The 25039-nt window shown below is 40.5% G+C and overlaps 1 protein-coding gene across 6 annotated transcripts in view; it reads left to right on the top strand.

The window, feature by feature from the left end:
• The window catches only part of CNTNAP2 (contactin associated protein 2), a 1669434-nt gene that overhangs the window by 1553252 nt on the left and 91143 nt on the right, over positions 1 to 25039 (top strand). For 5 of the 6 annotated variants that reach the window (XM_073332778.2, XM_078851686.1, XM_073332785.2 and 2 more), the window contains exons 19-21: positions 2103 to 2348; positions 4972 to 5105; positions 23624 to 23717. In XM_073332778.2, the coding sequence (XP_073188879.1) occupies positions 2103 to 2348; positions 4972 to 5105; positions 23624 to 23717 (474 nt within the window). Of the gene's footprint in view, positions 1 to 2102; positions 2349 to 4971; positions 5106 to 6467; positions 8615 to 23623; positions 23718 to 25039 lie in introns of those variants that run through there. The other variant, XM_073332792.2, reaches the window with a different exon arrangement.

Genomic DNA, 25039 nt, shown 5'->3' with positions numbered 1-25039 from the left:
GCAGGGTCTGAAGGGAACAGCCAGCAGTCTGTGTCTGTCTCCCTCCCTGGTGCTGCCCTGACTGGGCTAAGGGTCCCACCCTTTGTACTTCCTGTTCCACTCCTCCCCTTCTGGGGGTTGGAGTAAGCTTGGTCTGGCCCTGCACACTCAGGCTGAGAGAGTGACTCTTTACCCTCTGGTTTGAAGGGAAGCCACCCTGGCTCCCTACAGGGGGTATGCAGCATCCAAATGACAACTCTCATGAGGCATCATGACTTTTCAAGTGCATGCAAATTAATGTCAAACTGCCTCAATATGAAACGTTTTGACATTTTACCAATCAAATTTTGGGATTTTTATTCCATGAAACGTTTTGATATTTCAACTTTTCATTTTGTTTCAAGACAAAAACAAATGTTGAAATATCCTCTGAATTTCCTGAGTAGCAACTACACAACGAGACTACTCATGGAGTAAGGTACTATTCTGCAGAATATGGCTAGCAACAGAACCTGGCCAATAGTAATTACTTGTGCATTCAACAGCAATTTTCTGGGATACTCCCTTCCACCAGTGACAAAGACTCTGGCAATGTGTATCAGAAATATAATAGATGTGAGAAAAGTCACAATGTTATCATTAGCTTAATAAGTTATTTTATAATTGTTAACATCAAATCAGTTATTTACATATTTCATTTGAATGCTTAGTAGGACGAAAAGGTTTTAAATGTTCTTTGCTCCTGTTCTTTCTTTACTGTGTTTTCTCTCCACTAGGACCCTCTGATCTGTTTAGTGTTTCTTATGCTTGATCTATCTTTATCTATTCTCTTGATATGAGGTAGTAAATAATATTAGGGTAGTGGCAGGGTGGAAGGGCCTTAATGCTGAATTATTGTCTTGTAAGACATTTTTAAGATTGTGCAGCGTTATTGGTAGAAATGAGCAGAGGCAGCTTCTCTTTTGAATATGAAAGTTCACAAAGGCCTGGCTTTAATTACTTGGTCTAAATGCTGATTTGATTTTAATGTTTTAATTATTTTGTTTCTCTAAATGTTATTGATATGATTGCTGTCCTCTTTTGGCTAAATTCTGACTTTGGGAACCATAGCTACATTGAGAAGGGTATAGAAGTGTAGTGCCTAACGGGAGGCATTCTGCTCACAGGATGTCTCCAAGGCATTGAGGGAAGAATGCTCATATGTGCACCCCCCCGCCCCTCCTCCCACACACAAAAGAGTACAATGTGCTCTTCACCCACCATTAGCCTCTAAATGCTAGCAGATTGCTCAAGGGAAAGGAGCCCTAGCTATATGCCCTACTGACCAGTTCACATCATCTTTGGCATGTTGAACTTCTCTGATGATTCTTCAGGACCACAAATAGCCCCATTGTGCCTGCCTCCTGCTAGGGACATTAGAGGGAAAAGAGCTCCCTTCTTTCCCTCAGCCACCTCAGTGCAAAAACACAAGTTCTTAGAAGTTAAAGTTGGTAAATACCCCTCAGCCTTTTCAATGTAGACTTGCCCCATCAGTAGATGGTTTTTCAGTTCTTTGTCCAATCCCATTTTAAATCTCTCAAGTGCTGGAGCGTTCAACAATCCCTATAAGATTATTCCACAATCCAGTAGAACTCACCTTTCAGAATTTATTCTTGGTTCAGCCTACACTTTCCTTTTTCTTTTTAACTGTTTTCTTGTCACTCTTAATCCTTCTATCTGCTCTTTCTAAACATTATAAACATGGTAGTCTGATGGGTATGAGAGCAAGAGTGGTCTGGTGGGCAAGGGACTGAACCCAGGACTCAGGCAATTGGGTTTAATTCCCAGATGTCCTACAGGCTTTCTGTGTAACCTTGGGCAAGTTAGGTTACCTCTCTATGTATTCATTTCTCCATCTATAAAATGGGGATAGTACTTTCCTTCCTCTTAGGGAAGTTATGAGGATCGATTTGTTAATGGTTGCAAGGTGCTTCATTTCTTCATCCTAGATAGACATCTAAAGGTGCACCAATTAAATTCAATAATAATAACTTACTTATTGCTATTTATTCCTGTTATTTTTCAAATAATGTCTCAGCACATTCACTTTCTCCTTTACCACTCTTCCTGTTATTGTTTTCAAGATGTTGGAGCATTTTTTGAAGAGGGGATGTGGCTCCGATATAATTTCCAGTCCCCAGGGATCAGTGTGAAAGACTTAGTCAGCCGAACTATGTTGAGCTCTACAGACCATGATAACACTGTTTCAGACCTCAGCTTGAATAAGGAGGTGCTCAGTTTCAGCTTCAGTACCACCAAGTCCCCTTGTGTCCTCCTGTACATCAGCTCTTACACCCAGGACTACATGGCGGTGCTTGTCAAGCCATCTGGTAAGTGATCATTCTGAGCTTTCTCCACTGAAGTTACTACTGATAAAAAAAAAATTGGCACACAATAGCCAAAGCAAAAGCCATGAGCTAATGAGAAGATCTCTACAGCCATGTAAATTCAAAGCAGGAGACACAAGGCCTGATTCTGTATTTTATTGCACTAGCTTTACGCTGGTATAACTCTTTTCAAGTCAATGGAGTCACATGCAACTGGTGTAACAGAGTGGAAAGTCAGGCCCATAGGGTTGGATTTAGATCATACTGCCAAGAGATGGTTTGCAGCTGAGAATCCCAAGCAGAGGGAGGCGCCTATCTCCAAGAGAGGAGGCAGGGCTTAGAACATTCCCCTTGGCTTGGCACCTCCCATTGGTTAGCTTAGGTGAGGAGCCTCCTAGCATGCTGGCTTTTTTAGTCCTGTTCTGAGGCTTCTGTCTCTCCTCATTCATTGTATAGGGAGCGTAGGCGCCTAACCCAGGCTTTGTGAATCCCAGTGGTTTTCTAGGCTACTAAAAGTTAGGTGTGGTGATTATGAGTGTCATCACGCCTAAATTTCTTTATGAATTTAGCTCTTTTTTTATAGCACTGTGATATCCTCTGTTGCTGTTGCCCCTCCCACCCCAACCCCAAAATTAGTTTGTTACATAATCAAAAAGAATACAGTGAAAGTCCATGGCTTGATCCTGCACACTCTTAGGTTTGTGAGTTACTTTATTCACATGCCAGAGTGTTTCCAGGATCAAGCTCTAAGCAATGTTTGTCAGTGCCACTTAATTGTAAGCAGCCACAATATCAACTCATTCTCAGATGTTTAGTGCAGCTTATCATTGTTGGGAAGGGAAGATCAGGGAGGCAGTGAGTGGTATTTCTGAGAAGAGGAGCGGTGCATATGGACAAGATGGAACTTTTTTTTTCCAGTTTGCATTTGGACTGCTGCATTATATAGAATTTTAAAATAGTCCTGGCTTTTGTGGTTTATAAAGAGCCCATCAAAGCTCACAAATGCACTTGTATCTTTTTAATATAAGCCCCAGTCCTCACATTTACAATACATAGGCAGACAGCTGCACCTTTGCAGAACCCTTTGGCTTCAGTGGGACTATGTGCAGATGTATGCCTCTGCCCACACATTGTAAATTGCAGGATTGGAGCCATATTTATCATTTAATTCTAATGCTATACATATTACATCAATAAATACAGATGGAACCTTTCCAGCAGAATTATAACTCAAATATAAGATTAGAACCATATAGTCAATGTTTTCAGTAAAGGTTGCTTTAAATCCACACCTAAATCCACTTTTAGGCCTCTAAATAAGTGGCCTAATTTTCAGAAGTGTTGACCTCACGCGGTAATGTCTTTGGAAGTCAGTGGAAACTGTTGGGTGCGTAGCACTTCTGAAAATCAGGCTACCTATTTAGATGTCTAAATAGGTACTTAGAAGTAGAGCTTGCTAGACATAGAGAGAGGTGGTAGGGAAGTATAAAATTCTGACTTTTTGTTGAAATATCAAAAAAGAAAATATTTTGATTCAAAATGGGGCTTCCATGTTTTATGGGAATTGTAATTCAAATGCCTCATGCTCCTATTCTCTTCTGTGTGCTGGGCCCTTTGGCCAAACTATATCTTTAAACATGCACAAACTTTTCCTCTCTTGGTGAGGGGAGAGAATGCATCATAGGAATCCCTGGCCACAGTGCATCATGAGAGAAGTAAGCTCTAGCCAGAGAGAATGAAAGCATAACATATTTGAACTACAGCTCCCATGGCGTATAACCACATCATTTTGAATCAGAATATTTTGGGGTTTGGCTAAAAACTGAAAACTTTTTGGTGTGAGGGCATTCAGTTTTCTGATGAAATATTGAAATTTTCTGCAAAAAAATGTTGTTTCAGAAAAACAATTCTCCTTTGAAAAAGAGCTGCGATGAAAAAATGTTGACCACCTCTGCTTAGCAACCTAACTTGAAGCACCCATTTGTCAAAACCCTTTTGCGTCAAATACTAAAAGTTTTCCTTCAGAGTCCTTCAAAACACCCCAAGGACACCTGACCCATAAACAAGAACTAAATGGGATTGAAAGAAAGCCTTTTGTGTTCACATATAATTTCAATATTAATCTGCCATAAATCAGATGATATAATTATTACATAAGTATCCTTAATTTATTGATGGAAATCCTTATTCCCTCTACCAAATAAAACTCTTATTCTTTTGTTTCTGTATTTAGCTTTAAAAATTTTATTCGGGCAAGGATAACAATCTCAACAGAACAGTCTTGCTTTATATGTTAACATTTATAAGTCACTTTCATACCATTCCATGTATAATTCTGACTTGTTTATTTTTTAGTTAGTACTGTTTGCAGCTGCTTTGGTTTGAGATGCTGGTCACTATCTGGTTTATGGTTGTAAACTGGAAACAATTACCACCCCACTAGGTTTAAATGATCAGGCACTGACTCTTCCTATTTAAATTCTTCTGCAGCAGAGCTCAACTCCAAGAGCGATTTAAATATGAAATGATGGAGGTCACAAGTAAAAAGTGAAATGAAGAGGGGGGAAAAAAGCTCTGGGAAATAAAGGTATAAATAGCTAAAAATGTTGTACATTTCTTTCTATAGGAAGCTTACAGATTCGATACAACCTTGGAGGCACTAGAGAGCCATATAACATTGATGTAGACCACAGAAACATGGCAAATGGACAGCCACACAGTGTTAATGTCACACGGAATGAAAGGGACATAGTTCTCCAGGTAAATATACATCTGAGCCTTTGGATACTATATAGCTTTATTACTAACAGTGATAGTCATAGGTATACCAAATATTACTATTATTGCCTTCCATACAAAGATATGAATACACGTTACAACATAGCATAACTGGTCCCAAATCTATTGAATCCAAGTCTTGTGAGCTAGTCATAAGAGCATCCTTTCTTTCTTACCAATGCCCTAAAATTTCCAATATGCCTATCCTTAAATGTATGCACATGAATAGATCCACTGAGCTCAATGGAGCTATGGCCAATGGAGCTATTCAAGAGCATAAAATTAAGGATGTGCATAAGTGTTGGCAGGATTTGGGACATAAGTGAAGGAGTATGACTGAGGGCCTAGGACTCTAGATTCCTGAGTTCCAGTCCTAATTCATTTTCTGTGTGACACTGGCAAATACTTCACCTATCTGTGCCTCAGTTTATTTCTCTGTAAATGAGCACAATACTATTTATGTACCTCACAGAGGCCCTGTGAGAAGCAGTTAATGTTTTCCAAACATCCTTTTCTTTGTTTAAATATATGTTAATCAGATAGTTCTGCTTTCAGTTCCTGTCACATATGTGAAAATATATGGAGAATATCAAATGGTGTGGTATAAAAGCTTTACTGCCATTTGTTTCAGTTAGACTGAGAACTTACAAATGGCAAACCAAAAATAAAATAGGCATATCATCCCAGACAAGTGCCAATAAAACCTTATACCACACCGCAGCTTCATTTATTGTACAAATGCCTCAAATTTTATAGAAAAACTGTCTGAGAAATATTTAGGAAGTATTGAAAAATGGTTTTGGCACAGTTTTACATGTTCTTTTGCCTTTATAGCCAAGCTCCCTTAGTACCATGACTCCAGCTATCCAAGCCTTAGAAACAGAAAATACATTTTAAAAACTTCAGAAGAGTACACAAAGTAGATTTATTGTATATAATAATGTCATAGTATTTGTGAGCTACTAAGGCTAGAAACAAAAGCTGTATGTCCACCAGAAAGGGGAAATTTCTGGGTTTTCTACTGGTATAAATCCTGTTGCTAGCATTAATGTGTTGTAAGATACGGGACCTTAATTCTGTCATTAGTGTAGAATTGAATATTGCCCTTCCTCTACCTTAGTACATTGTAATTTTGGAGAGAAACTCCACATTTGAGAAAATGAGGGAAAGGGAAACATTTCTCTGGCAGGGTTTGTTGGTTGTTTTTTTAGTTATTTAAATGATGGATGTTTGAAGATTGACCAGCAGGTCCCTCGAGGAATCTCAGATAGCTGGTCCATACTTAAGGCATCCAAAGAGTTGACTTCCTTATTTTATGTTGTCTTCTTTAATCCCCTCCCCTAGTTTATAATGTGAGGGAACCAGCACAGCAGGCACCATGAATAAAATATAACAAGAGGAGGGCTCCTTGGGAACCAAGCCAAAAGATCAAGGATGGGAGCTGTCACTGTATTCACCAGGAGGTGATCAAAATGGATACCTGCCAGTAAAAAAACGGCAGGGGGAAAACTTTGTCAGTGGATTATGGCATCATTTGCCTGAAGCTCACAGTCAAGTATGCACTCATCTCTGATTCAGAATCACTTTGGTTGCACTGAGGCAGAATTTCTTCAGAAAGTTACTTTTATGTTTGTAAAGAGTCACAGCCTTAGCAACTGTGTAACATGTACAGACTATTCACCAAACTGTTTTGGTAGGGTGTTTCTTATTTATCAAACTATAAACTGATATCAGGTAAGATTTGCAGTCAGTTTTTCCTCTGGACTTTAATGCTTCTATTTTGTGGTGCCTGGAATGTTTCCTGAACATATATGGCTGGTTGTTACAATTTGTTCTAGAACTTGGTGATGGGATATAAAACCCTCTCCCATACTCTATTTGGAAAATGCCAACACAGTTAAGGGTGCCAGCCTTGCATTAATTAGCCTAACTCTAGCTTCTCATGGGGTTAATCCAACATTACATTGAGTGAGAGAGAGTAAACTACCCATTTGGGTCCTTGGAGGCTTCCATACACCTTTAGGGTTGCACTGATAGGGTAAACTAGGTTGAGGGCTTTTTACCCTGTCAGGTCAGCAGACGTATGGAACAAACTGGGTTAAATAGTTTGGGAGCAGATGCAGGTGGGGCTTATTAAACTACAGGGCCCAGATGATAAGCATGAAAAAGAGAATAAGGAAAGGAGTAGATCATGATAGGAAAAATCTTATACTACCTATATCATACCCTGGAAAAGGGAAGATTTTAATTTGGTTCTGGTTTATACCCCAGAAAAGGGAAGGCTTTGAGGTTTACCTGTTTTTTCCCTGTAAATGAGGCAACTTTAACATGGGTATATACATACTTTAGAGAAGAAGGCATTGTTTTGTTCTGGTGAGCTGCACTAACCTCTGATACGGAGCCCATTCCGAGACACAGGATTAATATCACCTGCCATTTCTCAGAATCTGGGAAGATATGCACTCCTCTGTGCTTGAAAATGTGGGTGTTAGAGATCAAAGTGACTTATTTTCTCAGGGTATGTCTACACTGGCAGAGTTACAGCACCAGCAGTTACAGAGCCTCTCAGAGAGCGCTGAAGGGAAACCGCTGTTGTGTGTTCACACTGTCAGCTGCCTGCACAATAACGTGTTCACACTTGCATCACTTGCAGCAGTATTCGGAGCTGTCGTAAATATAAAGGGAAGGCTAACCACCTTTAAATCCCTCCTGGCCAGAGGAAAAACCCTTTCACCTGTAAAGGGTTAAGAAGCTAAAGATAGCCTCACTGGCACCTGACCAAAATGACTAATGAGGAGACAAGATACTTTCAAAGCCGGGGGGGAAACAAAGGGTTCATTCGGTCTGTGTGATGCTTTTGCCGGGACCAGAGCAGGAATGCAGGTCAGAACTCCTGTAAAGGGTTAATAAGCAATCTAGCTAGATATGCGTTAGATTCTGTTTTGTTTAAATGGCTGATAAAATAAGTTGTGCTGAATGGAATGTATATTCCTGTTTTTGTGTCTTTTTGTAACTTAAGATTTTGCCTAGAGGGATTCTCTATGTTTTGAATCTGATTACCCTGTAAGGTATTTACCATCCTGATTTTACAGAGGTGATTCTTTTACTTTTTCTTTAATTAAAATCCTCTTTTAAGAACCTGATTGCTTTTTCATTGTTCTTAAGATCACAGAGTTTGGGTTTGTGTTCACCTATGCAAATTGGTGAGGATTTTTATCAAGCCTTCCCCAGAAAAGGGGGTGTAGTGCTTGGCGGGATATTTTGGCTGGGAGACATTTCCGAGTGGGCACTTCCCCTGTTCTTTGTGTAACACTTTGGTGGTGGCAGCATTTAACCTAAGCTGGTAAGAATAAGCTTAGGGGGTCTTTCATGCAGGTCCCCACATCTGTACCCTAGAGTTCACAGATGAAAGGGTTTTTCCTCTGGCCAGGAGGGATTTAAAGGTGGTTAGCCTTCCCTCTATATTTATGACAGAAACGGTGCACTCTGGGCAGCTATCCCACAGAGCAAATCTTCCTCTTCTGCCACTAAGAGTTGTGGGAAGGCAAAGGGGGTTGTGGGGCATCCTGGATCCTGTCCCAATGCCACATGATGCATTGCTTCACATCCCAGCAATCCCTGTGCTTCCATCTGAATTTGGCACCATCTGTCAACAGTTTGTGTACTGTGAGCTCTCCATCTTCGGTCCATCTTCGGTCTGCAGGAATGGATCCCTCACTCGCTGCAGCCCTGCAGCACAAGGACACGAGAATGAGAGCTGCCCTGCTGTTAGAGAAGAATGCCGATTGCACCACGGAAGCTGGCTACTCCAGACTGCTACCAATTAGTTGCTAACCAGTTCGGAGTAGGAAAGTCAACCGTTGGACTCATGTTGATGGAAGTGTGCAGGGCCACTAATCGCATCCTGCTCTGAAAGACTGTGACTCTGGGCAACGTGCGTGACATTGTGGATGGCTTTGCACAAATGGGCTTCCCTAATTGCGGAGGGGCAATAGATGGCATGCATATTCCAATTCTGGCACCAGACCACCTAGCCACCGAGTACATTAATCGGAGGGGGTATTTCTCAATGGTTCTCCAGGTGCTTGTAGATTACTGTGGGCATTTCACGGACATTAACGCAGTCTGGTCTGGAAAGGTGCATGATGCCCACATCTTTCAGAACACTGGACTGTTCAGGAAGCTGAAAGCTGGGACTTTCTTTCCAGAGCAGAAGATCACTGTAGGGGAAGTCAAAATGCCCATTGTGATCCTAGGAGACCCTGCCTACCCCTTAATGCTGTAGCTTATGAAGCCATACATGGAGCACCTTGACAGCAGAAAGGAGCGGTTCAACAACAGGCTGAGCAAGTGCAGAATGACTGCTGAGCATGCTTTTGGCTGTTTTAAGGCCTGCTGGTGCTGCCTATATGGGAGGCTGGACTTGGCCAATGACAATATTCCTATGCTTATAGCTGTGTGCTGTACGCTCCATAATATTTGTGAAGGAAAGGGTGAAAGCTTCACTCAGGGCTGGACTGCTGAGGCTCATCTCCTGGAGGCTGAATTTGAACAGCCAGAGACCAGGGCTAGTAGAGGGGTGCAATGGGGGCCATAAGGATCAGGGATGCTTTGAGACAGCAATTTGAAGCTGAAAGCCACTAATATTTGTTGCTGTGCTCGGGAGTGCTGTGCTTGTAATGCTAGGAGGTGATTGTGAATGGTGCAGATGATGCACTATGAAGGTTTAAGAAAATTGCCTGATGCTTTGCAGGGCTCTGTTTGCTTTCAGTTAAAACAAAACAACTCTTTTATTAAAAAACAACAACTGAGGGGAGAGAGAACCAAAAAACCACATCAGCACTGAGGGGGATGCGGGAAGGGAGGGTCCCAGGGGGAGGTGAGGCCCCAGGATAGTTAAAGATTTGTGTATGTTCAGGTATCCAATCCAACCTTCTCCTTTTGAGTACAGTGCAGTGGGTACTGTACTTCAGCTACTATTCACATATCTGTCACTAACTGGCTGACCCCCAGCAAGCACACATGAGCCACAAGACCCCCAAAATGGTGAGTAGCTGCAGGGGCAGGGAAAAACAATGTTCCAGGACCGTACTGGACATGTGGCTCTTGGGGAGAGCCATGACTGTAGGGGGAGGAGGGGCAGGGCTGGATTACCCAATAGGCAGACGAAGCACGTGCTTAGGGCACCAGCAAAGTAGGGGGCACCAAAAAAAATGAGATTTTTTTTAAAAAAATTTGATATTTCAAAAAAAGCATCAAAGCAGTCATCATGGGAAAAATCAGAACTTTGTTAGACTTCCTTACACTCCACTACACACTCTTCCCCCGTTTTTCTGTTCTCTTTTTATTACTTATCCCCACCTAAACCAGGGGGGTGTCCTACTAACATAGATCGAAATAATGCGAGGAAATCAGGTCCTGTCATGTATTGCAATGTGTGGATGTGTCAGAGAATGAACCTGCTCATGCTGTAAATAATAGGAGAAAAGATCCTGCTATGTGGGTTGATTTCAGTACCGATGATGTAGCTTACTGGATAGATCATGGACCAAATGACTGTCAACACCACACTAGGCCATTTGAAAAATCATGTCGGACTTTTACCAATGGCAAACAAACAAGATATTGTCCACAAAAAATATTTTTCGGCATGAAAGCTGTCATAAATATAAAGGGAAGGGTAAACCCCTTTGAAATCCCTCCTGGCCAGGGGAAAGCTCCTCTCACCTGTAAAGGGTTAAGAAGCTAAAGGTAACCTCGCTGGCACCTGACCAAAATGACCAATGAGGAGACAAGATACTTTCAAAAGCTGGGAGGAGGGAGAGAAACAAAGGGTCTGTGTCTGTCTGTAGTCGTCTTGGCCGGGGACAGAACAGGAATGGAGTCTTAGAACTTTTAGTAAGTAATCTAGCTAGGTATGTGTTAGATTATGATTTCTTTAAATGGCTGAGAAAAGAATTGTGCTGAATAGAATAACTATTTCTGTCTGTGTATCTTTTTTGTAACTTAAGGTTTTGCCTAGAGGGGTTCTCTATGTTTTTGAATCTAATTACCCTGTAAGATATCTACCATCCTGATTTTACAGGGGGGATTTCTTTATTTCTATTTACTTCTATTTTTTATTAAAAGTCTTCTTGTAAAACACTGAATGCTTTTTCATTGTTCTCAGATCCAAGGGTTTGGGTCTGTGGTCACCTATGCAAATTGGTGAGGCTTTTTATCCAACATTTCCCAGGAAAGGGGGGGTGCAAGTGTTGGGAGGATTGTTCATTGTTCTTAAGATCCAAGGGTCTGGGTCTGTAGTCACCTACGCAAATTGGTGAGGCTTTTTACCAAACCTTGTCCAGGAAGTGGGGTGCAAGGTTTTGGGAAGTATTTTGGGGGGAAGGACGCGTCCAAACAGCTCTTCCCCAGTAACCAGTATTAGTTTGGTGGTGGTAGCGGCCAGTCCAAGGATAACGGGGGTAATATTTTGTACCTTGGGGAAGTTTTGACCTAAGCTGGTAAAGATAAGCTTAGGAGGTTTTTCATGCAGGTCCCCACATCTGTACCCTAGAGTTCAGAGTGGGGGAGGAACCGTGACAAAAGCGAACGGTGAGAAATACACTCGAGAATGGCTACTGTATTCACCATCAACAAGGTCTGTTTACTGTTTTGTTTGCAAACTTTTTGCATATAAACCTTCAACATCCCAGTTTGCTGCAGATGGATTTAGTGACTGGCGGAATACTGTTTTAATTGAACAACATGAAAATAGCACTACTCACAGAGATTCAATGTTGACATATTTAAACCGAAGACAGGGCTTTGGATTGACACAAAAATTGTGAGAAAATATTAAAGGGGAGCGTGAATACTGGCAACCTGTCTTGCAGCGTGTTATAGCTGTTGTTCAAACATTAGCTGAATGTGGTCTGCCTTTCCAGGGATCAAATGACATATTTGGATCATTGCAGAATGGAAATTTCGTGGGATTGTTGGAGCTTGTGGCTCAGTTTGACCTATTTTTAGCAAGCCATATCTCAAAATATGGGAATGCTGATGAAGGTAATCCATCATACTTATCCAAGACAATATGTGATGAACTCATTGGTCTAATGAGTAACAAAGTTTGTTCAGCTATTGTGGATGAAATAAGTACTGCTGGGTACTTCAGTTTATCTGTTGACTCTACACCTGATCTTTCACTTGCTGATCAATTGAGTATTGTACTAAGATATGTCTCCCACAGGTGGAAAACCAGTTGAATGATTTATAACATTCCTCAATTTGAAAAGCCACACTGGTGAAGAAATGGCAAATCAAGTACTGCATTATCTGTGTCACTTTTGCAAAACAGATTTCTCAAAGTACAGAGGTCAATCTTATGACAATGCTGCCAACATGTCAGGGCATTATCAAGGAATGCAGAAGAAGCTTTTAGAACAGAACAAATATGCCATATTCATACCATGTGCTTCACACTCTCAATCTTGTTGGCCGCAGTGCTGTTGATTGTTGTCCAGTGGCAGTAAGTTTTTTCTCAACAGTCCAGTTACTTTATACATTTTTCTCTGCCTCAACACACCAATGGGCAGTTCTTAAAACATATTTGGGCAATGATTGTGTGTTGAAATCTCTTTCTAATACTTGCTGGGAGACACATACAGTGGCAACAAGTGCAATTCTGGAGTCCTACTCAAAGATTGTGGATGCATTAGAAAGTATAGCTGAAGACCAGTCACAAAAGGGAGAAACTATACAAGAAGCCGAAAACAATGCAAACAAGATGCAAGAACTAGAGTTTGAATTCATGTTGACCATGTGGAATGAAATTTTACACCACTTTTACCACACAAGTCAAGCTCTCCAAGGAAAAGAATTGGATTTGAAAACATGTGCAGATCTCTGTCAATCATTAGCAGACCACTTACACACTTTGAGGAATGATTTTGAAAGATTTGAAGACATATCAAAAGATATCTTGCCTGACACTAACTACAAAGAAGCCCAGTCCCGCAAGCAAATCAGGAAAAAACAAGCAAATGATAGCAGTGCAACAAAAACAGCATTGAATCCTAGAGACAAATTTCGCATATCTACTTACTACTCTATAATTGATACACTTGAAGCTCATATGAAGAGGAGAGGTGAAGTGTACAAAGAAGTATCAAGTAGATTTTCTTTTCTAAACGATATGGACTTATCTGATGAACAATATTCACAAGGTTCCCAAAAGCTAGTTGACTTGAACATGAATCTCTGTGGAGAAGTATGGCAGTTCCACTGTTATATGCACGCAAAATTTAATGAAACAGGAAAAATGAAATTCAGTCACATTGATCTTCATGGCACAATATTGAAAGACGGAACACGATGTATATTTCCAAATGTAGAGATCGCACTACATATTTTTCTAACATTGATGATTACTAACTGTTCCACAGAACGCTCTTTTTCTCAGCTGAAAAGAATAAAAAACCCTCAGAGAACAACAATGTGTCAGGACAGACTTGATTCACTTTCCCTATTGTGTATGGAAGCAGACATGCTTCGTCGAGTCAGCTTCGATGAATTTATCCAGAATTTTGCAATCAGAAAATCTAGAAAGAACTATTTTAATTTCAGCATACATGTAAGTTTTGTGTCATTTCAAAAAATAAAATTTTATTTTATGGTATGGTATTGTTTTTATTTTGGATTACATAAGGGGGGGCACCATAATCTTTTCAGTGCTTAGGGCCTCTAAAGGTCTTAGTCCGGCCCCTGTGGGGGCTTTATAATCATTACTATCCCCACATTTTCCACAGGCTGTGTTCATTATGGAAGATATCTCACTGCTGAGGGTGAGCGGGGAATAAAGGGCTCCAAGACTGTGGCTTCCGCCCTGGCCCTTATGCAGCTCACCTGTGTGCAGCAATGCCACCCCCCAACTCCCCGTGACAGCAGAGTGGTGCAGGAAAGTCACCCTTAATGAGCCCAGGAACAAAAGAGCTCAATCAAAGAACCTGGGCAGCGGATTGCCCAGTATCTCCATGAGAGTTTTGTGGAGATCTCTGAAGCAGATTCCCATGAAGTGAGAGAGTCAATCAACACCCTGTTCCGCCACTCAGACTAGGCATGTGGTGGTATGTGCATCATACAGACACAAGCCTGCTTTCTGCAACCTTCCTGCCCCCAACAAATCACTTCAGTGATTCCCAAAATCAAAGCCACTTACCGGGAGCCTCCTCTCCTGTTTGCGCTTCGCCAAGCTCCGACAGCTGTGACTGGCTAGACTCCTCCAGGGTAGAGACAAGCTCCTGACTGCATGCATCTCTGACCTCAGAGTCATCCTCTGCCTCTAGGTCCCCCTCCACATTCTCGTCCAAGATTTCCTCCTCCTGGCTCAATTAACTTCAACTGGCATGCGAGCCACCAAAGTATTCACAGTAGCCTTCACAGTGGAGGTGGGGTCGCCACCAAGTATCACGTCCAGCTCTTTGTAGAACCAGCAGCTCGTGGGCGCAGTGCTGGAACGGCAGTTTGCATCCCGCGCCTTGTGGTAGGCATTCCACAGCTCCTTCACTTTGACCCTGCACTGCCTCTTTCTGTCATGCATCATGAAATCTGTCTGTAGGTATCATAATTCCTACAGCTGGAGCGCAGCTGGGACTGGACAGCCTCCTCTCCCCAAATGCTGATGAGGTCCAGCAGCTCGGCAATGCTCCATGGAGCAGGCCTTGTCACCTGGAAAGATGCACTGAGACCACTGCTTGCGTCACCGAGCAAACAGGAAGGGGACTTTCAAAATTCCCAAGAAATTTAAGGAGTGGTCCCCTGAGGGCAGGGCCGTAGAGTTCAAACCGATGACCAGAGAGGCGGGAACAGGCATTGTGGGACAGCTCCCGGAAGCCAATCGCAGCGCTGTAATCGACCAGGGTGTCCACACTGGCACCGCAGTGCTGTACCCCCGGCACAGTAAGCTGTACGCCTTTAGTCAGAAACTGCGCCGTTTCTGGGCACCAAGTGCCTTGGCAGTGTGTACACCTCGGGAGTTACACCGCGGAAAGCTGCGTTACTGCGCTGAAACTTGCCAGTGTAGACAAGGCCTCAGTGTCCTAAGGTAGGTCACAATGTTTGGGTTCTCTTTGGCACAATACTGCCACGCCAAGTGGACTTGTATTTCCTTTTATAAACCATTTTCCAGCCTGACTAGCAGATTGTTTACCTCTTTTTAAATGAGGCAGATTGCTTGCCAGGTACACTTTCTCAAACTCTCACAGCACTAGAAAATGTCACTCTCATCAGTGCCCCAACTCCAGTGCATGGAGTTTGTTTTTCTTGTGTTAACAGCAAGTTCATATTCAGAATACCTGTCTCTCTAACTTACAGTAATAACCCTGTAGGGTACATTCAGTGTCAGAAATATTTAAATAATCTTCACTCTGACAATAAATCACTACTACATATTTTCTGCAGAGTTGTTTTATCACAACTCTCAGGGGTATCACTTATGAATAAATAGAATAAGAGGTTCACTTTTGAGCCCATTGGTACTCCAGCTAATGCTATAAACATACGTCTGTTGAATACTTGGATACTAACTTATGTCTTTGTGCCAGTCAATCAGAACTTGATTAAAGTCTTTGACATAAATACATATAGGCTTAAAAACAAATGTTTAGTGTAAATGATTTTAGTCATTGCAATTATGGCCCTCATCACTAATATAGGCATATTTAAACAAAGTAACAGGGACTCTGTCAAACAGGCTGTACATTACAATTGTCTCATTCAGTGACTGTGAATAAATCAACAGTTATTGCCTCATTAAACTACTGTGTCCTGTTTGTAATGCCACCAACTTCTCAGGAATTGTGTCCAGTGTTAACTGTTGGTCTAGGCTTCAAGAAAACTATTTTAAAAAAATTCATATAGGAAAACATTTGATCTTTTTTTCTTCTGCTTTTTTGATGATGTGGACAAAGTTTAAATCTGCTTATAAAAATTCTTGTCTCTCACCTCTATTAAAATATCAACTACCAGTAGCCATGGCACATTTCCAAGGCTGCATAAGTTCATCTGCAGACAAGAAGAAGCTAAGTAAGACAAATGGGGAATATGTTATCCTAGTAAATGAAAAGTCAGGAGCTGGGCTTTAGGCCATGTAGGGCAAGTTTTATTTGTTTTGACTTCATTAAAGGTTATAATACTTCAGTCGGGTATTTTCCAGATCATAAACAACAGAATAGTTTCTATCTAATATAAAGTTTTTGGTGATGAAATGGTGCAGAGATTTATTCACACATCAATAAAGCCTCTTTTTAAAAAAATTTTAAAAAATCCAAGAAAAAATCTTCCTATGCTTAGGGCCTGATCCACAGTCCATTGAAGTCAATGAGAGTTTTTCTGTTGATTTCATTGGACTTTGGATTATGCCCTTATAGAGCAGTGAAATGGAAAGAATTTCTGTCTTAGGGCTAGACTCATACTTTCTCCCTCTGTCTTCCCATGCAGTGCCCCAAAAATCAAGATTCCAAATGAGGATAGAATTTGGACACTACACTATTCTATCTTCCTATTATACTTGTTTTTCCTGTTGTGCTATATAAGAGCTATTAAGTTTGTTACACAAGAAATAAAAACGGGATGTATTTAATATTAAATAGAATAATACCCAAAGGAACACAGCAAAATGTAATGTTAACAATCAGTTTCCTTATTGGGATATATTTGTAGATTCTCAGCAGGTCTCCAAACCTCCATGCCTTCTTTTAAAGCCATTTCCATGTATGTATTATGTACCCCAGGGCTATGTACCACCCAGCCCAACAAATTTCTACCGGAACACGTTCGCCATCCTATATAAGCTTCATGAAATATATGAATGTCGTTCAAAAATAATATCAGTGTCCGGCATTAAATCTAACATACTCCCATCTACAGTTTGCAAAATGAGACTGTTTTCTAAACGTTCTTATATTAAAACATTTTTCTTCTCTTGGGCCTATATTTTGCAGCTTAAATTTTCCAGACGCATTAAATAACCATTTGCAAGTGGTGCATACTCTTGTATTTCTGAAACCTTGGAGTCTGGTATCTGAAACCCACCTCACAATGAACTGTTCTTTTACACCCATCCACATATACTCAAATCTCATTCATTCTTCTTTCAGGCCAACAGCCAAAACAGGCCAGGTGTTTGGAACACTGGAAACCCTGGTTCTGGTCTCACCAAAGTTTTATCTTTTTCTATGAAGCTATTATTTTACCTCTGGGGGAAAAGCTCCAGCAGCTCCCCCCACCAGAGCCTTTCCTTGCCACAGCCAAAGGCTCCAGCAGTGGGGAGCTGCCGAGTCTTTCTCTGTCTTTCACTGTGGCACGTAGCTACCTGTACCCTACACACCACTGCAAATGTAGATAAGGTCTAAGAGTTAGGCCAAGATTTTCAAATGATGTTGGATGACTCAGTGTTTGAAACAGCTCAGAGGAGTTGCACTTCTAGAATGTGCTGAGTGTTCACCCTCTAGAAATCAGGCTCCATTAAAAGGGCTTAAGCCTGTATGCAAAAAATGAGCCACCCAAAATCAATGGTCACTTTTGAAAAACTTGGCATTCATTTATATATGTTTTCAAAATTCTTCCTTAATACCACGTCACAAAACACTGGCTCTCACCTAATACACTGTATGCAGAAAGATAATTTATATCATATATTTCATATAATAAAAACTTATGTGTTTCTCTGTCTGTGAGCTCATTATATTGACATAATGCTATTGTGACTAAATGCCCAGAAAAAGTCAAAAATATTCTCAGAAATAAGGTTAAAAGCCTAAAAATCAATGTATAAAATAAACATAACCAGAAATAGATCCACATTTTACATTATATGACAATACATACTGGACAAATTAATGTCCCACTAGCATTGTCTTTGAGCACAAAGGGTCACACGCTTTAATTTTAATAGCCTGGCATTAAATAGTCTATTATTGCTTCTGTTAACATTTGACATAAAGTTCATCAATTAAACATAGGGAAAAAGAGCCTACAATGATCTGAAATTACTATAATGTTATTTCAGTTGATGGTGGCCAAGGTAAAGAGTTAATTTAAGATAAAACAGGGACCTGTTCTCACATTAGTGCTCCTGTTACATTATGAGACCAACATTTAGAAACATACCTAATTATTAAGCCTTCATCTGAGTTTGCATATTTTCCACATATTGGGCCAGCTGCTATAAACCATTGACTTCAGTGGTGCTGCAGCAGTTTACATGAGCTAAGGATCTAGTCAATTTTTTTTAAGGGGAGGGGTGGGACCTTGTGTGTTTAATTTTTAACTGCAATGCATCCTATGCTGATTGCATTTCCAATTTAAATCAATGTGAAAAGCTTTTATTATAAGTGAATGCAGTTAATCCCTTTGGAAGAAGACTGTAATAGCCTAAGCAGTAGTTCTTAAATCAGTGTATAGCCCTGGAAAAGAAAATCTGGAGCCTTACTTAAAACAAAAAATAATTACATCTATATAGCAAATTTCGTCTGAATATCTAATACAAATGTTAATTAAGCTTCACTACATCCCTGTTTGTTCCATATCCATTTTGCACGTTGTCAAACTGAGCCACACAGAGGTTCAAGGATTTACTCAGAGTCACAGAACAAGTTCCTAGGTTCAGTCACATACAGTCACGGATCCAGTACTTGAACCTGCTCTCACTGAAGCCAATGGCAAAACCCCATTACCTTCAGAAGTGCAAGATCAGGCCTCAAATTGGTGGTAGAGTCATTATTGAACGGTAGTCTACTCACTACGCCATAATGAGAAAATGTGGCTGTGAAACTCTGTTGGTGGGCCAAATCTTGTTGTGCTCACTCAGTTTTTGCTCAGGCCTCATGCAGGCAATGTTTTCATACCAGTCAATGGTAATTCTACTGGAATAAGGACTGATTAAAAAACGAGTAAGGACTTCTGGGTTTGGACTGTTTGTTGTGACATGCTCCAACACCACCTTGAATACTCACAGGTATTTGGAAGGAAACAGTCATGTATCTGGATATATTCAAGATAATTTTGAGATTAAAGCAGGATACCTGGGTTCTACTCTTGGCTCTGCTGTGAAAGATAGCAATAACACATTGTCCAAGAAAAGGTGACATTATTACATCAGAAGAAGGTCTAGAGAGCCTCTTCTCCTCTACCCTGAATAAGTAGGAGGGAAGGACCTCTACGTAGAGCTCAGGAGAGCATTAGGTAGTGACCCTGGCCTCTGCCAGCCCCAAGGGGATCTGGTCTACCCAAACGATTAGTTTACACTGCATTCTACTTCATGTGCGAGCCAGGTATGCTCATTGCTTTTTTGCAGAAGACCAGTAAAGTGCACCAGCAGCGAGCACAGAGCATGAGTTACATTATGAAAGTGAGTAATTATCTAAAAGAAATGGAATTTTATTGAACTTCTCCCTAACCAACAGCAACTTCCAATAAAGGCAGCCTTGTTGGCTTGATTCGACTTGAGAACTGAAGCTGAACATTTTCTCCCAGTTTGGTTTGTACTGTGTGCACAATCTTGCTGTGTATTTATATTCAGCTCAAATGCAATTAATTATTTTTAAAAGAAAAGAAGCTGTAATGAAAACTCATAAAGATAATCAAGAAACTATAATTTAACACATATTCATGATGCCATCCTATGTATATGGAAATGATGTATTTTGTATTCATTAAATAATGCAATATTCTTTTCAAATAGCATGTGATAAGTAATATTTCCTTTTCTGTTATGAGTCTTGATCCACATTAGACTGAGATAATGGCTATATTTCTTCTGATGATTGCAAGCAGTTTAGTTCTAGCAGCTGATACCTGAACAGCCACTGGATGGCAATAGAGAATCAGTTTTAGAAAGAATCCAGTCCTTCCAAGCGCCTGTGTTTTTCCACTGAATGCATCCGATGAAGTGAGCTGTAGCTCACAAAATCTTATGCTCAAATAAATTTGTTAGGTGCCTAAGGTGTCACAAGGTCTCTAAAGTGCCACAAGTACTCCTTTTCTTTTTACGAATACAGACTAACACGGCTGCTACTCTGAAACCTGTGTTCCTTTAGTCACTGACCTATAAATGTCCTGGATTAGATTCTTCTAAAATTGTGTTTTCTTTTCTAAGATTGTTCAAATAGAACACAGACAATAAAAATAAGAGAAAAGAAATCTCACCACTGACCTACCTTTGATTCCTTAAGCACCATATATACTATTTGCCCACTAGCTGAACAACATTCCCCTTAATTCATAGTGTCAAACAGGGGAAGGGCACAATTCACAAATTTTGGGTCTGGATGCAGCTCAGAACTTCCCCCAGGGGTTCAGGAGCTAGTGTAGTGGGCTGATTTCATGTATAATCAGAAACCTTTTCTTTATTTCTGCACCCACGAAAGAATCATAAAATCTAATTTCTCTGGATTTAAAGTAAAGGCTAATTCTAACCATCTATTTCAGTCATTTTCCCATATTCCTTTTTCTCTAGGGGAAGTAAAGGGGGGATTTAAATAAGCTGAGCTGAGCTTTGGTGAGGAGATCCATGAAGATATCTGAAACTTGCACTTTTGGATTTCTTCACCTACTTTTTCAGTTTTTACTTAAATTTGAACATTTCCATGCAGATACCAACAGCAAAATTTCACCAGCTCAGCCTCAAAGTACATGGCATGGGCTCATATGTAGGTCTGCCACTAACTCCATGCATTGAGCAGACTGAGAAACAGATTACACAATCTGCCTCTTGGTTCCCCCGATCCCTGGCACAGCTGTACTGGCCAGCACTCTGGATGGAAGAGGCAGAGCCAAGGTTTGGGTTTCTCCTAATCCCTACCTCCCTGCATGAGAGAGAGAATAGAATCTCCCTCCCACACTGTTCTCCATGAAACAAGTAGCTGGTGCAGGGATGTAAAGGGAATTCCTCACTCCCCTGCATTCTATCCTAGGCAGCACAGCCACACCACGTATAATTGAGGTTGTCTGACACATCCCATTACAAAACCTGTTTTCAGTTACTTGTAACTTTGCCAAACTTAAACTGTTCTGGGAGAAATTTCCCATGCCAGGTGTCAGCCTCGAGTAATTTTTGTGGTAGTTTCAGCTAAAATGGTTAGGGAGAAATATGTTATTTTGCCTACGTTAAAAATATTCTCACAGCCATTTCATTGAGACGGTATAATGATCCCATGCTTCATCATGTTTTGCTTTGGTAGGGTTTTGGGTGAGGAGGATGTTGTTTTGTTTTAAATGTACACACTACAATCTGTTTATATTAGAGAAGACCAGGTCAAAGAAGTATGCCTGGCACTTGGAGTGGAAGGTGATGAGATTTGTGATGGTCCATAGTTCCTGTGGGACTTCATTACACAGTTTGAGATTCTCCCCCAAGAGAGTTCCATTGTGCCTGAGGAGCAGAGTTGGTGAACACAGTCTTCACCCCAGATCATGAGGCAGCCTTTTAGATATGCTGGGCCCAGCTCATAGAGCACCTTGAAGATAAGGACCAAGATGTTGAACTGGACTTGATATTCTATGGGAAGGCAGCATAGATAGCAGAGGACCAGTCTGATGTGCTGGCAGTAGTCCATGTTGCTGAGGAGATGCACTGCAGCATGCATATGCAGAACAGGCCGTACTCTGTCCCTATATAACAAAATAGAGATTTCCCTTGGATTCATCAAGGGGTTGATTCTTCCACATATGGAACTCGCGCTAAAGTCAAAAGGAGTTTCACCATGCAACAGGCTGGCAGGATTGGTGCCTAACATTTTTTGATAAAGATGCTCACACTGAATCGTAAATTAATTTCACTTTTCTTTCCCGGTACATTATCCAGCCATAATTAGCTCTGTGGAGCAGGGATTATGTTTTTGTTATATGTTTGTACAGTTACTAGCACAACGGGGTCCATGCCTGGTGCTCTTAGGCGCTCCCACAGTACAAATAAATATAATAGGTGTCCTAGTGATCTCAGACGTATAGATCCCACAGCTAGAATTCTGTGCTACAGTAAAAAGAAATATTTAGACAGTGCTTTTCCTTGATGGGTGATGGAGATGGGAGAGTTCAAAGGAAATGTTAGCCAATTTCAAAATAAAGTACAGTGCTTCTGGGCCAGATTATCTTCCCACTGATAGTGCTTTTACTTCAGTGGAGTTATCCCCGATTTACAGAAGCACAAGTCAGAGGAAAACCAGGAAAATTAGTTCTATTCTGGTTTCACACACACAGGTGAGTGTGATTCTCCTCCCACAGGAGAATGAATCAGAAACAATTCTCTTGAAGTCAGTGGTGTTAGACTAATGTAAAACCAGTTGTGAGAGACTGAAAAATCAGACCTTGGGTAATTATTTCAACAAGCTGTTCCTGGCATACCTCTCTCAAATCTTTGTTAGTTCAGTAACCAGGTGACTGTGATGATGACAACACTGAGTGCAGCACTGTTTTGGATTCCTAACTCAGATTTAAGCCATTACCATTAGTCTCCTGAAAGAAGAGGGGTGTATTTTCCTCACCTGAAACTCACATTAATGTTTATGAAAATTATGCATGTGATGCTAGATGCCAGATTCCCTTTTACCATGGAAACTAATATCAAGTACATAATTTACTGTGTGCTTGTTGGCACCTGCTGTGGTTTATGTCGCAATCCAGTTTTATTTTTAACTCTTTGTCTTCATCTGCTTATAACTCTGGGAAAAAAAACCTTCTCTTAGACTGAAATTGTACATGCCCCATCTCAGCTGAAAGGTGAACTTTTTCTTCTTGCAAGTCTGAGAAAATCTGTTCAGCCATTTTTGCATTATGTGAGACTATAAACAAATTATAATTTGCCTAAGGTAAGAAAATACTGCTACAATCTTTTCCATGCAGATAACTCAAAAATGGCTGAACGTTCAGACTTTAACCTGGTGTGACAAGCTTAGACATCCATGACTAAGCTTTAAACAGCTGGTGAATAGTAAAGTTATGTGCAATTGAAAAGCATTTCTGAACGTGCTCACAGAGGTTTTTCTACAGGTCTTATAACATCACCAGTGCATTTTTTTTCCTTCCCAGTTTAATAAGCACAAGAGCTTCTGCTCTGAGGCTCTTGCTTGGATAGTTTGCGTAAGGAAGCTAGAAAAGTTAGTTCCCAGTAATTGTAGTTCTTTGAGAGTATTGCCTGTGTATAGTCACATTTGTGGAAATAATTGTGCTTGCATTCACACACCTCCCATTTTAATTCTTGTGTGGGCTTCTGAGAGTATAAAAGGAGTATCCCGAACTACCCTTCATTTACCTCTGACCACTGACAGTGCAATGAATTCCTTGCAAAACAGTGGCTTGACCTTGGCTCTCAAGGGTACTGTCACTGTTATCACAGATAAAACAAGAGCATCCAGAAACAGAGATCTAAATGGAGCTATAATCTCCACAAGAAAGACCTGATTCACTAGCAGGGTAACAAGGTACGGTTCTAAAAGTCTACTCTTGTTTTTTACTTTCCCCAGCTTGATCATTATCCTCCAGCAAGTTACAGCCTGCCGACAGCATCTGACACTCAGTTCAACTCCCCAAAGGCACTCTTCCTGGGAAAAGTTATAGGTGAGATTACTTTTTAATAATTTATTTTTATTAGACATTTTCAGAGAGAAAAAATATATATAAGCACATGAGATTGTGATGTTCGTAGTGTCTGCAGTAAGACACCCTTGGACATCTCATTTTTTACTAGAGAGACAGTGATGTTTTGGTTAAGTGGGATATCCATCAGATGGGGGTACTACGCTGTTATTGCAAAGGACAAGGGGACACATAGATAAACCAGGGATAGAGTAGGCTGTGGCTAATATATACAGAATGTAGATCATATATAAAGTTCTAGGGAACGTCATTTGGGACAGTACAATTGCACAGTTTCTGTCACCATTCAGATTTGCTGAGGGGGAAGGGGTCAATAGGACTTATGCTGCTTTGCAGTGAAGTATGGGAAATATTTAGGAAATTTGGAGCAGTATCTTTTATTGTGAATTCATTGGCCACACTTTTATGACTCATTTTCAGAGGTAGTAGCTACTCACAAATGTCACAGAACTCAATGGGATTTTCAGGTGCTCAGCACCATTTGAAATTCAAGCGATTACTTTCTGTAAACCTTTTACTTAGCCACAATAGTTTGGATTATAGTGAAGAGTCAGACTCAAAACATCATGAACTTATGTTTTCTTTCTGCAACACCATAATTTAAATGGTAACTTAAATGGTAAACCACATGGAATGTAGGTTGCCCCACAAACAGAATCTGTATGTAAGCTTCTTACATGTACCATACCTGAAATGATTGTATCTCTACTGTATTTCCAGCCTGTTCTTCTGTCAAGGTGATATAAGGAAGGCCCTATAAAAGTTAAATTTTATATTGTTTGGGGACCAAATGAGATGTGAGGGGAAAAGGACTTTTGAAGAGGAAAGGAAATCAACTACAGAATTTTATAATGACATATTTTTTCCATTTGCTTCATTTTTAGTCTAGTTTATCTTATTTTGTGACTTTCTGGGAAGCTGGATGTCAGTGTAAGGTTCTCTTTGGTTTAAATCAAGCAAATCTAGGCTAACATTGGAGCTGAATCCAAAACTCAGGTTTTATTAATTCTTCTGCTTTTAGGCTCAGTAAAACAGAATAAAAATGAACAGTCAGAATAACTGTAAGTTGTGAAATGGGACATGAACAATGATTTTGGTGCTCAGCCACATGAATGCAATATGTTACAGTAGAATATCTAGTTTCATCTTGCTGACAATATAAAACTTGAGTGACTGTACTGCTCTCTGAATATTTCCATCTTACAGAGCTAAATTACAGCACACAGGACAGTCTGAAATTTAGAGCTCCTAGCGCCCATTCTACTGGACAAATCCTAGGTCCA

This window comes from Lepidochelys kempii, chromosome 2 (genome assembly GCF_965140285.1).
Source record: "Lepidochelys kempii isolate rLepKem1 chromosome 2, rLepKem1.hap1, whole genome shotgun sequence".
Classification (NCBI taxonomy): Eukaryota; Metazoa; Chordata; order Testudines; family Cheloniidae; genus Lepidochelys; species Lepidochelys kempii.
This window is presented reverse-complemented; position numbering and strand designations above follow the sequence as displayed.